The sequence below is a fragment of the Betta splendens genome, chromosome 13, assembly GCF_900634795.4.
Source record: "Betta splendens chromosome 13, fBetSpl5.4, whole genome shotgun sequence".
Lineage (NCBI taxonomy): Eukaryota > Metazoa > Chordata > Actinopteri > Anabantiformes > Osphronemidae > Betta > Betta splendens.
Window position 1 is genome coordinate 8,565,269 of NC_040893.2, and position 16,259 is coordinate 8,581,527.

General features: G+C 47.3%; 1 protein-coding gene across 2 annotated transcripts in view; it reads left to right on the top strand.

The window, feature by feature from the left end:
* The window catches only part of rsrc1 (arginine/serine-rich coiled-coil 1), an 86,591-nt gene that overhangs the window by 22,208 nt on the left and 48,124 nt on the right, over positions 1-16,259 (top strand). For both annotated transcript variants that reach the window (XM_029171127.3, XM_055514255.1), the window contains exon 5: positions 11,354-11,390. In XM_029171127.3, the coding sequence (XP_029026960.1) occupies positions 11,354-11,390 (37 nt within the window). The remainder of the gene's footprint in view (positions 1-11,353; positions 11,391-16,259) is intronic.

Below are 16,259 nucleotides of genomic sequence, written 5' to 3' on the forward strand. Positions count from 1 at the left end.
ATTCACAAGGTGGAACAAGGCGCACACACACATCGTCCCATAAGACGCAGGCGCGGAGCGGTGCAGCTGGAATGTTTCTCGGCCCGTGGCATTCTGTAGCTAATAGCTGCCTTTCTTCCAAGCACAGAATGAGCATAAATGAGATGGCAAATGTTTATGAAAGCTCATTCTCCAGCACCGGGGCTCTTATTTATACACATGAGGCAGAACTGCCCAGCTGGGACCGTCCGGCCCTCTTGACCTCATCCACATCGGATTTTAAGGCAGAACAGGGTAAACAACGATTTAATTGGAACGATGAAAAATAAATGTAGCTTAAAAATGACTATTGAATTATTGTTATTTTAAGAGCAGTTACGTAACCGCCGCTCATACACTATATGTGTTGCATCACTTCATTACTAATCCCCTCACAAGCATTAAATGTGCCCGAGCCCTCAGGCAGCGCTGCATTAGGAACCGCCGTTCTTTTGGAAAACCTGTATGTAACCTTTAATTCTAAACATGCACAGACGCACACACAGGAAACACTGGGGAGTTCACTGCACTCTGGCTTCGTCACCGGCACCTGGAAGCAGGCGAGGCCGCTTGACCGCACACGAGCGAATTAAAAGTGCTTTGCTGCAGAGGAACATATTGTGGTCAGTCAGTGGCTATTTCAGACGGACGCACACACCTCCTGCTGCACATGTTACAGCAGGAAGGCTTTGTAGCCTGCAGCCCAGATCTGTCTGCTGTTGAAAATGTATGGGGCATAGTACAAAAGAGAAGAGTCAGTCAATATCAATGATCAGCTGTTGAGCAGGTGACATCTTATATCCAGCAAGACTGTCTACAAAAGGTGGAAGACGATAGAAAACATGACACCTGTCCTGACTTGATGATATTATATATAAATATATGATATTATATATGTGCACACACACAAGTAGAGAGTATTAGACAAACTGTCAGTAGGGTCAGGTGATTCTGTCTGTTTCTGTGAATGACCCCTCTCTGTTCTTTGTGCTCATTTGTTTGTGTGTGTGTGTGTGTGTGTGTGTGGGGGGGGGGGTCCTAGCCCTTTTTAATCTCAGGAGAGATACCCCAAGCAACCGATAGAGAGCTGTGACAATCCATTTAGTGCGCTCTGTAATCTGTTTAACCATTTAGTGAGTTGTTAAAGCGGCATGCACGCACTCACGCACGGAAAAAACCCGATCTGCACCGTAAGACACTGGGAGTCGCGCGTGCACTCGCGTTGATGTGTCTGAGGCCGGCCGTAGGCTCTGAGAGAAGCCAGGCCTGGAGCGCGATGACAGAGAGCAGACCCGGCCAAATAGAAGATCCCCCCCAATCCAATTACCGTGCTCCTCTCTCTCATTCGCCCTCCCTCTCCTCGCCTCTCTTTACGGCCCGGTCTTAGGAGCTACTGATGGCAGTCCTGGCTGCTGTTGAAGTGGCTAGCTGCTCTGCTTTATGGATCAGAAAGGGATGCAGGCAGGATTATAAGCGGCAGGTTATGAGCAGCAAACACGGCCGAGCTCCGATTCAGGAGGGTTATGTAAATGTGCTTGTCGACGAAATCTGTTTGTCCGCCCTCCGTATTTTCCCTCTCGCTCTCCCTCCCGGGACAAACTGGGAAGCAGGGGGGTGTTAAAGGCTGAGAGGGTTGCTGAAATACCGGGTTGTTATGGAGGACGATGTGTGAAGGAGACACGCCGTTAATGTTTAATTCTCTCCAGAATCCAGCGCTCGTTCATCTGCACCACGGGCAGTGAAAGGTGTTGGCTGAAGCCTTTATGAGACTGGGAGCGAGAGGAGTCCAGACAAAGTGACGCAGGCGAAGGAGAGAGAGAGAGCGGCAGACGGGGGGAAGAGCACGGGAGAGTTTTCACTTTGCAGAAAGTAGCTTCCGTCATGCATTTGACCCCCGATGCTCCGAGACAGGAGTACAGCCCTGCAGGTCTGGCCTAATGGCATTGATCATTACAAGAATACCTGCTTCAGCCCGGGTAAACAGCCGGCCAGACGTAAAGTACCGTGACTCAGTTGGGGAAGTAAATACTGCCTGAGAGGAGCAAATAATAGTCATTCTCAGCGGAGGCTGCGAATCGCTGCGCGTTCTCACAGTCTGAAACAACAGGCAGGGAGTGGAGCTGCGCTCCTCAGGCCTCAGAGAAGACTCAGGGTCCCTGTTTGTGTCATCGATAGACTCATTCTACCTCGAGTCGCCGCAAGAATTCTGTGCCCTCCTTTCTTCTCATCCATTTAGTTTAGATCTGTTCCAGTCTTTAATTCATTCATACTAATGTTTCGCTCTTGCTCTGCCTTCGTGGGACACGTTCAGCGTAGTTTGAGAACAGGAGCCAAAGTCACTGTTTGTCTGTAAATCTCCCTATGACTGTTTCCTTTCTCTGCAGCTTTTCTTTCCTCCCCATATCTCGCCCCCCCCCCCCCCCCCCCCCCCCCCCCCCCCCCCCCCCCCCCTTTCCTCCTCCTCCCCGTGCCCCCACCTCTGCCCGTGCCCAGATCTGACAGCATGGAAAGTATGTACAGTGTGGCGTAAGTGTCTCGGGCGCTGCCGTCTAATCAACACGGTGAAATAATTCACCTCCTTCTCTCTAAATACTGAAATCTGTCAGTGCTGAGCCGCGTGTGGGAAAACGACGGAGCCTCTCACAAACAGGGCAGCGAATGGCGTTGTTGGGTTTTCCAACACATTCTTCAGAATGAGCGATGCTCTTGGAGGCAGTGTTATGGTCGCACACTTCTGCAGGTGCACGCAGCCCAATTAATGTGTGTTGATTGCTCTTTCTTTGATGCATATGCAGCGTGTGGCTGCGTTTCAACTCTTTCTGCATATTGCTATCGATATAAGACTTTCTGTTGCTTCAACAGAAGAAGAAGGGCGATCGTTTTGTTTAAGAATACAACACAATAAGTCTGACTCGACAGTTAAACCTAATGATGATGATGATCCTGAACCTTTTTTTCTGGCACTAATGAAACGCAGAGGTTCAACAAAAGGAGAATTTTGTCTTCAGTTTGTCATGTGGGCAGTGGCAGTCACTCCATCCCGTGTGTGCGTGCGTGCGTGCGTGCGTGCGTGCGTGCGTGCGTGCGTGCGTGCGTGCGTGTGTGTGTGTGTGTGTGTGTGTGTGTGTGGTCTATTTGCATTAGTACGACTTTTCTTTGTATCACTTTTCCTTGAAGTGTACACACACACACACACACACACACACACACACACACACACACACACACACACGCACGGCTGACATCTTTCCCTGTAGGCCAGACTGCAGAGCGCTTGGGGCCATGTTGTTTTGTCTTCTGATGGACAGACAGAAAAAAAGCCGTACCCTGGCCAGTGAGTCTCTGCCAGTTTGACACCGCAGACGAGGACGGGGGGTGAGAGTCTGCGCACGAAGACGGCTGGAAAACAGTGTGCAGATGATATGAATAACAATGTAGGTGGTGCGTCTCGGCGGACCCTAATAACCTGCCGACCACAGCTCAGTCCCTGTGACAGGCCGGCCTTTGTGGCCACTTTATCCCGCCTGTACACTTGTAAGGTAGAGCTGGGATAATCGCACCTAATCTAATTAGGGCTAAAGAGGGCCATGACTGAGGCTGGCCAGGAGCAAACTGGGAGCACGCACACACACCAGCAACCACAGCTCAGCAGCACAATCCTGTTTGCATCAGAAAAATAAGGTTGTCATATTGATTATGCAGATGAGGGACTAACTGAGGCTAACTGCCTCTCAGCCAGCCGGTTACAGCTGACACAGGCTGCAGGGAGAGGAAGAAAGGATTAGACCCAGGTCCAGTTCTCTGTTCTCTTTCTAGCAGTTTCCACGCAGAGCCACACCGTCATCACTGCTGGTTGTAGGCAGCCTTGTAATAGCTGGTATAACAGTTACAGTGAGTGCGACGTCCGCTCCTGGTTTTATTCGAGCCCGTAGAAAAGAGCAGCATCATTTCTCTGCTTCAGCTAATAAAGTGTTGGTCAGTGTATGGACTGATCGGTTTTAGCCTCCACGCCGTCACCCAGAGCTCACAGAGACGTCGCAACATGTCATTTGCCTGACTCACAGTCGGAAAAAAAAAATTTATGACTCAGAAAAGCGGCCCGTCTATTTGATGCAGAATATTTGATGGACTAACTAAAAAAAAAGCGGATGAAACGATAATGTGGCTAATTGTGGCCTTGCTGCATTTGCATGAGTGGACATGGAGGAGCTATTACTAAACTGCCTGAGCAAATATGCCCATGTACTGTACGAGTGCACGCTTGTCTTCAGGTGTGTGTGTGTGTGTGTGTGTGTGTGTGCCTGTGTGTGTGTGTGCGTGTGCAGCCAGCCGGCAGCCAGATTGCTGTTTCCCCTCCTGCCCCCATAGAAAGGGCTGGGTATTCTCTGGATGGGGCTGTGATGTACAATTGAAGGGCAGGATTGAAACTGATTACCTTGTTAACTCCTGGCACCCACTGGCAGCTTGAAATAGACCTGAGCGCCAGGGCCTGATTTGCAAATGAATTACCTCTCGCCCGGCCCTCCCCTCCGCTCCCGTCTTCCTCCCTCTCTTCCTTTCCTTTTTTTTTTACCGTTTTTGTCCATTCAGTGCCAAGATCATCTTTTTATATTGTGCCATGACAGATGCTGGGCCGGGCCGCCATTGTTCCCAATCAGTTTTGCTGGGAGCCAAAAGATTTCCACATGTGATTTTAACACAGGCGCAGAGCCCCACCCCACCCCCCACCACCTCGCCCCCCGCCCTATACGTAGCTCGCCGCTTTATTCTTTGTGTACCAGTACAGCAATCTACAGAGTTTTGGATCGGGCAGAAATGTTGGGGAGTGTCATTGTCTCCGTCTCAATAAAGGAGAGGTATTTCTCTGATTAGGAAAGGTTCTAATTGGGAGGCATGAAAGGACGGCCGGCTATTGTCGGAACCGCAGGGAAATTGATTGCGCGCCGTGTCTCCCATTCGCTTTTTCTCTCTCTCTCTTTGTCCTGCCCTCCTTCTATGCAACACGCTAAAAAGAAAGTCAATTTCCTTTAAAACTTGGCCCCGGGATTCAATTCCCCTCAGCGCTGAGTTGGTGTGTATGGGCTGAGTGGAGGTAGACACGGGCCGTCTGCAGGGAGACCAGCTCACTCTAAAGCCTTTCTGTGTTCAGATGCATGAGAGCGAGGCGGCTGCGTTTCCTCTGGCCCAGGATAACTTCCACAACCGTGACCTACTGATGTCTGATTAATTTCTTCAATAGTCCGACAGGTGTGAATATAGTAGTTGTTCTGTACTTTTTTCATGCTGTGACTCAACAATTCACACAATTTCACTGCTGGTATAAGTTTGTATATTCTACCTTTTAACATATCAGCAAAAAGGGCCACAGTCCAAAGAAGCTCCTATATATTGTGGAAATGCATTTGAGTTGCTTGTTGTTGTAAATGAGGATGATGCAGTTTGAAATGAATCCTTTGCTGTATTTCTCCTGCACGTGAACAGGTGTACACGCTGTGCATCTACTTCCCCTTTCCTATTGGTGCCTTTGTTCCCGTTTTAACTGGCATCACTTAAACATCCCTTAGAAAAACATAAACTGCTGAATTTGTTAGTCCCGGTTTTAATGGACTGCTTTTCTCCGTTTACCGTTTTGGGATTATGCTAAAACAGGGTCAGCGTGTCCACGGGTGAATGCAGGAACGCATATGTGTACGTACACACGGAGCTGCACAGAAGCATAAGTCTGTGTTTTGTCCCCTCTTGTGTGTTCTCTGGGGAAGAGTGACAGGCGCTGACTTACCCCTGCTTTATCCCTTCCTGTGAGTCTGTGTGTGTTTCCCTCCAAACCTCCTCTCAGCTGTGTAAGAGGCCGCTCTGATAGTACACACACAAGAATACAATTTCAATTTCAATTGGAGGCCCTGTTAAAAGGAGCTATGGAGATGGCAATCAGGCCTGGGGGAAAGCTTAGCGTGTGTGTGTGTGTGTGTGTGTGTGTGTGTGTGTGTGTGTGTGTGTGTGTGTGTGTGTGTGTGTGTGTGTGTGTGTGTGTGTGTGTGTGTGTGTGTGTGTGTGTGTGTGTGTGTGTGTGTGTGTGTGTGCGCGCGCGCGCGTCATCCCTTGACTGCTTAATATCACACTTTTGCCTTTTACACAGGCAGATGTCACTGATGTGGACTGTGTATTTGTGCATTGTGTGTTGTTTGTGTGTGTGCGTGCGCTTGATCTGGTGTCGCCATCACATTGACTCTTTAATAAATTCGCCTGCCACCCTATCAGCAGTCAAACAACATACGAATGCTCAATGACACGCTTGACAAGGCGTGCAACTGTAGGAAATGCAATACACACACACACACACACACACACACTGAATGATGTCTCTCTCAGTAACAGTGTCCTGTCTTGACTTTGCAGCTCCTCACTGTCTCTGCACTGAGAGGCTGCTTTAGGCTAAATTTTTTATTTCCCCAGTTTAGCTGTCGTCATCTTAGTCATCAGTTTACTAGTTATATTACACCTTAATGTTAATGACTGCTGTGGTGATACTGGGACAAATAAAATCAGTTTTGGAATACTTTGTAATTAATCAATTAACCAGTCAGTAGATGATTCTCATTTTTCAAATTCTGGCTCATGATTTGAGAGATTTTGTCGCTTTTTCTTGGTGCAGTCCTCCATCGATCGTCAGAAAGCATCATCTTGCTGCTGATTGTACGTCTGCCTAGTTTTTGTATTGTTGTTTGTTAACTTAGACATATTAGAAGTTACTATTGCAGTTACTGTCTGTTATGAGCAAGAGTGGTGTAAAGACTGTAATGAAGTAATTGTTTATTATAGTCAATTGTTAAACGTGCCCCTGCTCTGGCTGCTTTCCCCTCAGCGTTGCCAGTGAGGGACAGGTGAACTGTGGCAGTCACATACCGAGACGTTAAAAAGGGTTATCGTGGCCAACAGAAGAGTCACAGGCTGTCTGATATTCCATGGTGAACCTGTCCAGCAGTGGCCGGTGAAAGGGTTAAAGCTTTCACACACAGGACAGCAGGCCTGAGAGGTAATGCATGGCTGATGAGTGCTGGGCTAATGGGCAGCTCTGTTAGCTGGAAATCAAATGACTGCCTCTGCATTTTAAGTCCCGCTGTCGCCTCCATTGCATTGACTGACTAAAGATATTCATCTCTGCTGTGTCAAGGGGTTGGGAGATATGAGGAAGGGGGGTGAATAAAAGAGAGAAGAAGAGAAAGAAGCAGGCAGGGGAGGGCATCCTAGACGAACCTGAAGACCTAATGCAATTATTAGGAACTTGACCACAAATGACAACTCATCTGCTTTTGGCCGTGTAATTAATTGTCTGCTAGCAAGAGCGCAGAGGGCTCCAGAGGGCGAGGGGTTGGGGAAGGTGCCGTGGTGGGAGGAGGGAGGGAGGGAGGGCAGACAAAGAGAGAGAGGGAGCCAGGTGATCGGATGAGGGCGACGCGACAGGTGAGCAGAGACGAGCCGAGAGGAGGCGACCACTCCAACATCCTCATTAGAGCGCGAGAGCCAAAGAAAAGGCTTTGGGACGCGGCACGGCGCTGCACGTGACGTGAACTAGTGCGTGGAGGAGGAAGTGCAGAGACGCCGAGGAGAGACGTGGAGGAGCGGGCAGCGGAGATGCACTGAGAGGCGCAGACAGTGTGATGGATCCCGACCATGGCAAATTGGTCGGTATTGACCTCGCCGGGGCTCCGTCTCACACTCACACTTGTTTGTCCAGTTTTACTTAATTGACCTCCGATAACTAATTAGCATTTCCTGGAACAACAGTACATTCATCTCTGGCTGTCTCGCTCCCTCCCCCAGACGCTCCGTTTGTCGTCCTCTGTCAGGCTTTCAGTCTTCCTGCTCTGGAGCTCCTTCAGATGGAGAGTGGGGATGCGAAACATCAGCAATGTAACAGGTTTAACAAGTAGCCATGCTAATATTTAATTGTATAAAAGTACATATTATGCTATAATATGACCCCTGGGTTTACCCATACATACAGTAACATACTGTACATGCCTCATCTCTGTGATGGAAGTGATCACTGATCCGTCTGCTGGATACACCGTGGATCTGAACCATGAGTATCCATGGAATAATCGCACATCTGGATGTCAGCACACATTTCGTGTCCTAACAGACCTCAGAAAACCAGCAAGACCATGTACGAGAGCCCTATTTTTCAGTTGGGTCCTCGATAGATAAACTCCAGCTTGTCTGGTTGTCGACGCGGTAACCGTGGCGATCCACACTGTTTAATGTGAGCTAACTTTGTGATGCTGGAAAACCTGAGTTAAGTTCACGATGTGATTAAAGGTCCAACGTGTTATTGTACTTAAAGTATGGCGGCTGCTTTGGTTTCGCACATCGTTAACGCCTTTACGGTCCGTTTTAATGTCGGTTTCTGATGATGGCTGCCCTCCTGTGGCTGACATCTTAAATCTTCCATACTGTCATTATCTTTCCATCGGCTAATGCGGTCCATCACATTTGTGTTGCTTATGTAAACAATGTATTACCAGTGCTACATCTGGTAGTTTCATTGTCTGTCTAAATATTTAACCATTAATGGAGAATGGATTTTATCATTGACCTGAGTCACACAGTTAAGGTTCAGGACACAATTACACGTTTCCTCTTTTAGCCCATTGTCATAAAAAAAGAGACACGGACGGGAAAAACACAGGTGCAAATAATCAAATGAATGATTGATGAATTCCATTTTGCAGCCTCACTTTTCGGCGCTGACATTATGCGTGCCGGCTCACTGTCGCGCTGCCGTGGCTCACTGGGACGGCTGAACAGAACAGAGCCGTCATTAATGCTCTTAGCAACACCTGTGCTTTTCCTGCCATGAAAAATCCAGATGCCTCTTGTGGAAAAAGTAGTTGCAAAAAATAGTTTGGGCCGATTTCTGACTGAAGCGTCTTCTTTCTGGGTCAAGGATAATAGCATTTGGACCTTAGTAGGAAGAATTAAGCATCTCCCACCTGACCTGTCAGTTCAGTTACACAACCTTTGTATTTCTTGATTGCGGATGCACTAGTTACACATGAAAGGCTTGTGTCCTACCTAAAGCACTGTCAGTGTGCTTGGCATGTGTCTCTCCATGTCTTCACCCTGGTTTTTTCTCATCACCCCCCCTGCTGTGTGCTAGGGTTATAATGTGCTCCTATGGTTGTAGTGAGTAGGCTACAGTGTCTCTGAGGCCTTGTGCTACACCACCATTACTATCTGGCCTGCATCCACTACAAATTGGATGAACAGGCACTGACACATTTTCAATATTATTACATTAAACCAAGTGGATTTTGATTGATAACCTAATATTGGCCTAATGCAAAACATCAATCATGGCAAGTATATTAATTATTTAATATTGTGGCGTAATTCAGAAATCGATGCTGCCTCTCTGTTGAAGGCACACAGTATGGAGGGAGGGAGAGAGACGGAGAAAAGGAAAGGCCCGTCCCCGAAGACCTCGGCGGATTTTATGATGTTTTGAAAAGAGAGATGAGGATGTAAAAGTGTGTGTGTGTGTGTGTGTGTGTGTGTGTGTGTGTGTGTGTGTGTGTGTGTGTGTGTGTGTGTGTGTGTGTGTGTGTGTGTGTGTGTGTGTGTGTGTGTGTGTGGTGTGTGTGTGTGTGTGTGTGTGTGTGGTGTGTGTGTGGTGTGTGTGTGTATCTCAGCACCGCTCCTAATGGATAGAGTGATCCCTCCGGCCCTGATGGGGACAGCACTGGACCAGTTGCCCTTGATGAAGTCAGGAAAACAGATGAAAGAGCGAGAGATTAAATGCCAATGAAGAGCTTAATAAAGGTTCAATCACCGAACCAAAATGCAAAAGGAAGGATGTGGTTATAAAAGGAGCGGGAGAGCGGAGGGAAACGAGTGGAGGAGGAGGGATCGAGCGCCGCGTCTCCCCTGTGTTAGATTGTTTCTCACTAATTGCGCTTCATTAGCGGATTACACACACTGTCACCACGGTAACAAATGTCTTGCTGTCTGGTTGCCGGGCGCCCGTCATGTATAATGAATGTGGCGGAGTGTTTGTCACAATGTAATGTAATTACAGCTAGATGAAGTTTGCCTTAAGTGGTTGACTTGTCTGCATGTGGCTCAGTGACGGAGTAAACAAACAAGCCACCACTTTCTTTCTTCTTTTTCTTGTTTTTGCTTCCTACTTTTTGTTAATATTTCTGCTCTGCATTTCCTTGGCCCGCTCATTATTTAGAAACGCAGATGATGTGGGAATAACTGAGTCTTGTGGTCGCGCTGGGTTATGGGATGTGGCCTGGAGGGTGGATGGCAGAGTGGGAGGAAGGGATGGATTAGACAGTATGTAATTTTAGAGATGGTGTAGATTTACACTGTGATGTTGCTGCTTGCATTAGCAACTGAAGCCTGTCGATAAGCCTTTTCCCTTCTCAGCACGCACACACACACACACACACACACACACACACATACACACACACACACACACACACACACACACACACACACACACACACACACACACACACACACACACACACACACCACGTCCAGGGTAGGGTTGTCAGTAATGGGGGCCAGAGTTGGACGAGGGGGTGCTGGGATTGGGGACGGAGGCTGTTTGTGTTCTCTTGATCTTTTGATTTCCACTGCTGCAAATTTGAAATGTGCCAAAATTGCATCTATTATTTACTGCCAATTTGCTCTTTTTAAAAACCGACCGCACGCACCCCCCCCTTCCCCTCCTCCACTTCCTCTGCCTGCCATTCTGCTGGTGCTACCCTGATAATCATACACACATTTTTTATTAATTCACAGATAATAAGCTCCCAGTCTTTCCTCTGTAGTTGGAAAATTATTATTGGGACTGCCAGCAGTGTAGCGACAATGTTAGTTAACCTCTGTCTGGTGTAGACACAAACACCCACAGCACTTCTGTCAGAAAGGTTAACAATTAGGATAATTTTCTAATTAGTTTTTTCATGCTTTTAATAAACTAGAATCGTTTTGATATCATCACCGTCGGTGTCTCTCATGAGCAGCTTTCCTGCTGCTCACTGCTCACGCCATAAATGAAAAGGAAGTGGGTTTGATAACGATCATAAATGCTGTGTTGCAGTTAAAACTGAATGGGTCAGTATATCGGCTGAGCAACTGTACAGTATATAATACTCAGCAACTGGTTTGAAACTGTTCAGCGCTCACGTTTGTTTTATGTGTGTTGCGTATGTTTTTTCCCTTTGTGCACTTCTACAAAATGCTCTTTTTTTTAATTAAATGACATTTTGTGCTGGCACTTTATTTACAGTGGGGGAAATGTGTTGTTGTGTTGCAGGGATGACGGGAACATCAAAGGCAGATTAGAACATCTGGTAAGTCCTATCCCCCCACCCCCCTTTTTATCCTCCACACACACATGCACAGACACACACTCGTACACTTTGATATCTGCATTCCTAATGAAACCTCCGGAATTGGAGCTGAATACCTGCAGCTAGCAGGCAGCGAGAGCGCAAACAGAGAAAACAGGGGCAGGGGGAGGCTAGTGTCTCCCATAGGGCCCGCGCTGCCTTTTATATTAGCGTTTCATTTATCCCCCCGCTCTCGCAGGTTATCCGCTGTTTGGCATTTCATTTTGGACATTTGCAGAGTTCTCCTGCGTGCGCGTGAGGGGGAAAAATACCTTTCAGCCTCCGTAATGAACGTTCCGGAGCGACCACGGGGCCCGTCTCCTCCCGATCTCCTCGTACCTCGACGTCTGCCGGCGTGCGGCCTTGCCTCTCGCCTCCGTCTTCTCCCATCCACGAATGGAGGAGCTGAGGGAAACGTTCTCCCGGGAACCTCCCTGAAAATTTAATGGCCGACGTTCCGTGCGTCCCTCTCGCTACTTGCTTTAATACGGGGTCAAAGTGCTTTGAAACTCTGTGAAAAGGTTCCCGCTTCCCTTTTTGGGTGGGAAGGAACCAAGGTTTGATGTGCCCCATATTCCAGGGGATGAATTATAGACAGGGGTCAGCGAGGGTCCTGGCTCTCTGTGGATGTCACATGCCCTCCCTTCCCTGCTTCCCTGCATATTAAACTGCAGCTCCCAGCACCCTACGCAAATGACCCCCCCGCCCCACCACGTGCTACGCAAATGACCCTGAATGTGCCACACAAATGACTGACCCCAGAATTCCAGCACTTCTCAGTCTGAGACTCAGTCTGAGACAAGTGTTGTGCAGCACGGCTACTTCCTTCATTTGAGCGCTAGCTGCATTTGGAGCGTTGATTTCAGTGTGAACAGGCCTGTGGGTGTGTTGGTTTGTACTTAGCTCATGGTTTACAGAGTTGCACACATGACCTCAAAAGACAGTCCCCGGGAATTTAAAAGCATTAACATACAGTAAGTAACCTTATAACTGAATTTTCTGCTGATGCTAACAGCACTTTACTGCACAGTACATACACTCACAGCGATTCCTCACTCAGAATTCAGACAGTTAAATAAATGGCCAGATAAATATAGTGCGCGGTACAGCAGTGCTCCAGTTTGGGCTTAGAGATGTTTGTGGGTGGGTCTGAAGGTGTGATTGATGTAGTAGTGCATAAAAGATGGTGTGAATTATTCAAGAGAAGATTACATGCATAAACAGCATTAATCAATATGTGTATGGGCAGTTAAATCTTGGCAAACATTAAAAAGCCCGCGTCTGATGTGGAGATAAGTCTCCCTCTTAAAGGCGAGTGGAGGACTGTGAGTGAGTTCCTGCAAGACGCGAGCGATACTGGGTCAGTGTATTAAAATGTCTGTGTTCGTCTGCATCAGAGAACCAACACTCTTAGTTGTGCTTTGCACCGAATCCTCTACCTGTGTATCGCTATCTGAGGATATAGAACGTTAACGCGGTAGAGAAATGGAAGAAAGACGAAGCGCGTGCAAACAGGCAGAGACAGATTGCGGCGTGTTTACATTTGATTCGTAGCGTTTTGTGCTCAGTGAAGCGCTCCGAGTCAACACACACAAAAGTGATACAAAGAAAAGTCGTACTAATGCAAATAGACGACACACACACACACACACACACACACACACACACACACACACACACACACACACACACACACAGAGACTTGCAGCAGGATGGTGTCTGTATTTATGCCCGTGTTTATGTTTAAGGGGAAATTGCGGCCGAGTCGTCATCTGCCGGTGCATCGCAGGACTCTGATTAGGATTTGGGACATGGAACTGTAAATAACGGAGGCAGAGCTGCTCTAGGCCGAGTGCTGTTTGCCTCAGTATCGCACACGCGTGTGTTCTTATGGAGTTTTAACGGGCATTTATGACATTTATGATGATGTAGTGCTTTTAAGATGGATGCAGCCGTATTTACACTTAAGGGGCCACCAGCTGAAGTCATATTACTTTGCCAGACAGCAAATTTATATTTTTACAAATTTAATTGAAATAATTTTTGCAAGTAACTATTAAAACTTACATTAAAGCTACTCCCTGTGACAATCAACCTAATTCTAATTACTAACTTTACCTCCTCAGTATAACTGTGAATATGAGCGGTGCAGTAATTACATGTATGTGGGCAATTAAGAGTTATGTGGTCTGAGGTTTTCTTTTTATTATTTGTGCTTGTTTTATTTATTTTAGCAGATTGTCTGAATCACACAATCCGTAGTTGTGCTGAGAAAAAGACAGAAGTTAATTGCTCCCAGTGCTCAACGCTAGTTTCTGCTTTTGTACACACACACACACACACACACACACACACACACACACACACACAGAATGTATTAGATGATATTTTTTCGCTCTAGAAGAAATGCAGCCGTAGTGAAAGGGGGCATCCTGCAGCTGATAATCAGTCCAGACGCACAGGTTCTTAGTTAGAAGGAAGAAGTAAGCCATGGGCTCAGTCAAAACACAAAGACGGAGCCGTTTCTGGATTACAGGTCCAACCAGCAGCTGTACCCAGCGCTGTACGACTCACTGCCAGGGGAAGAAAAAGAGAGGAGACCTGCCAACGCTGTGGTGATGAGAAAGGACATGAAGGGTTATTTTAGAGCTCTGCTTTAGTTGAAAGAACCATAAAATGTTTTAATCATTATTATTAATAAAACAACTATACATATATCACTATACAAAAAAGTACTCTTGTACTGAATTAAGTAAACAAATCTTCTAAAACCGACCTGACTTCTGTCTTTTAATGGCTTAAATTAGTTTGAATTTGAGCGCCGGCACCATCGTCTTGTTTAGAAAATGTCCCGTGCTGTTGTTCACATGGTTGGGATGCTTGACGTGTCCCTGGGAGAGTTGAAGAGTCTACCGGGGCAACGCGTCCGCTCGGTCCACTGACGGACGGGCGGCAGCAGCTGTAGAGCGCTCACACAGCAGTGCAGACACGCAGCGCCGCGTCCGGCTGAGGCGACCCGGAGCGGGCGCTGAGGCCGCGCTCGCAGCCACGGCCTCCGTTTCCTGTCCCGCCTTTCGCCTAACTTTAATTGTGCGGTCGAAAGAGGCCGACACACTGGCCTTTGTCTCTTTGTCGCTGTCAAACCGATGTGTTAAATAGGAGAGAGAGGTGACAGCCGCCCAGTGAGAGGGAGATTCTGTCCAGATAGGAAGAAAAGGAGGAGGGGATGTTGATAATCTGCAAACAGATTTCCATGCTTATTACACTAATGATTTCATGATATTTGATCTCTCTCTCCCTCGTTTCTCTGTCTGTGTGTGTCCCTCTCTCTCATCTTGACGGCACGGCTAAATGATGGAGTAATTTGAGTGACCTCTGACTCGGGGCAGGCCCAGGCGTAATTGCATGTCATTCTGGCAGGGGAAGAAGAGGAGGAGGAGGAGGTGGGGGCACCAAATACAAAGTGTCCCCGTCTTCCCTCGCTCTCTCGCATGTCACTTGTTTTTCCGCGTCTCCTTTCATGTGAACCCCCCCCCCCCGTCTACGTCTCGCTTCCCACGTTGTTGTCTCGCATCTCGAGTGTTTGCCAAAAAGAGAAAGGAGGAAAAAAAAAACCAGCCCCAAACCAAAGAAAGATTGCATTAATTTTCAAATGATGATATTACATTAAGCGCAGCAATCTCATATATCAAAACGTGAGAACTACTCCCTTACTGTATGTGCTTCATCTTAATGGTATCGCTGGATGTCAAGGGCATGGAGGAAATTAAATCGGAAAGTGCAGATAGACCAAAGAAGATATTATCTCTGGATGATTGCAGTTTTGATAGGTATTCCAGTGAATTTCATTTTCTCCAGATGGGGAGAAGATGAGTTAGCCTGCACATTTGCTCATTTTTCTTCTACATGATTTATGTGAGTTGAGTATAAAACTCTCTCCTCCCCCCTCCAGCCCCCCCCCTTTATCAGGAACACATACATGCATGCACACCCACACAAATGTACGAGTGGTAAATTACTACCTCGCAGCAGTTGTAGCCGGTTTTACGCGAGTATATCAATGCATAGATTTGTATGGCTGCATGCGGGCAAGTGTAGTGCACAGAGCCTGTGCATTTGCACACACCCACACACACACACACACACACACACGACACACGTTCGAGCGCGCACGTTTGTACACACACACACACGCCCACCCAGAAAGCGGCAACACCATCAGCAGGAATGATTCTACAGAGACGGGGGAGTGTCATTACTCAGACTTGTTTACATTCTAAATACGTAATGAAATCTTGTTGGTAATAATGACGGGAATAAAAGTTTGGGAAATTGTAAAAGTGGTGAAGTTTGAGAAATGAGCCCCGGCCTGTGAAATAGCATTTGGGGGCAGGAAACGACATTATTATGCAGTGCTCCTGCCTGGCTGAGACATGAAGATGAACTGCTGGCGGGCCATAAAATGCTGTTAGCCCTAGCCTGAAGTATGGCACATTGTAAAAGAGCCCTGATCCCATATTGCCATTATATATAAAAGTAAAGCCATACACAACATTATTTTTCATATAAGATGAGCTCCGATACAGTGGCCCACAACCCCCAAATACATACACTGATAGGCAGATTTTTCCCCTCCTTATAAAATATATAAATAAACATATTGCCATGGAACCCATCTCTGCCCTGATCTTATAGACCTCGATATTAAAAACAGAAATATTGCATTTTCTAGGGGCTCTGTTTTCCCCTGTCCTCTTTTGGGCATGGGATATAACCGCGTGTTTGTTTGGGGAGGGAGCGAGGAAGCGGGGAAGATGCAGAGGAAGCCCG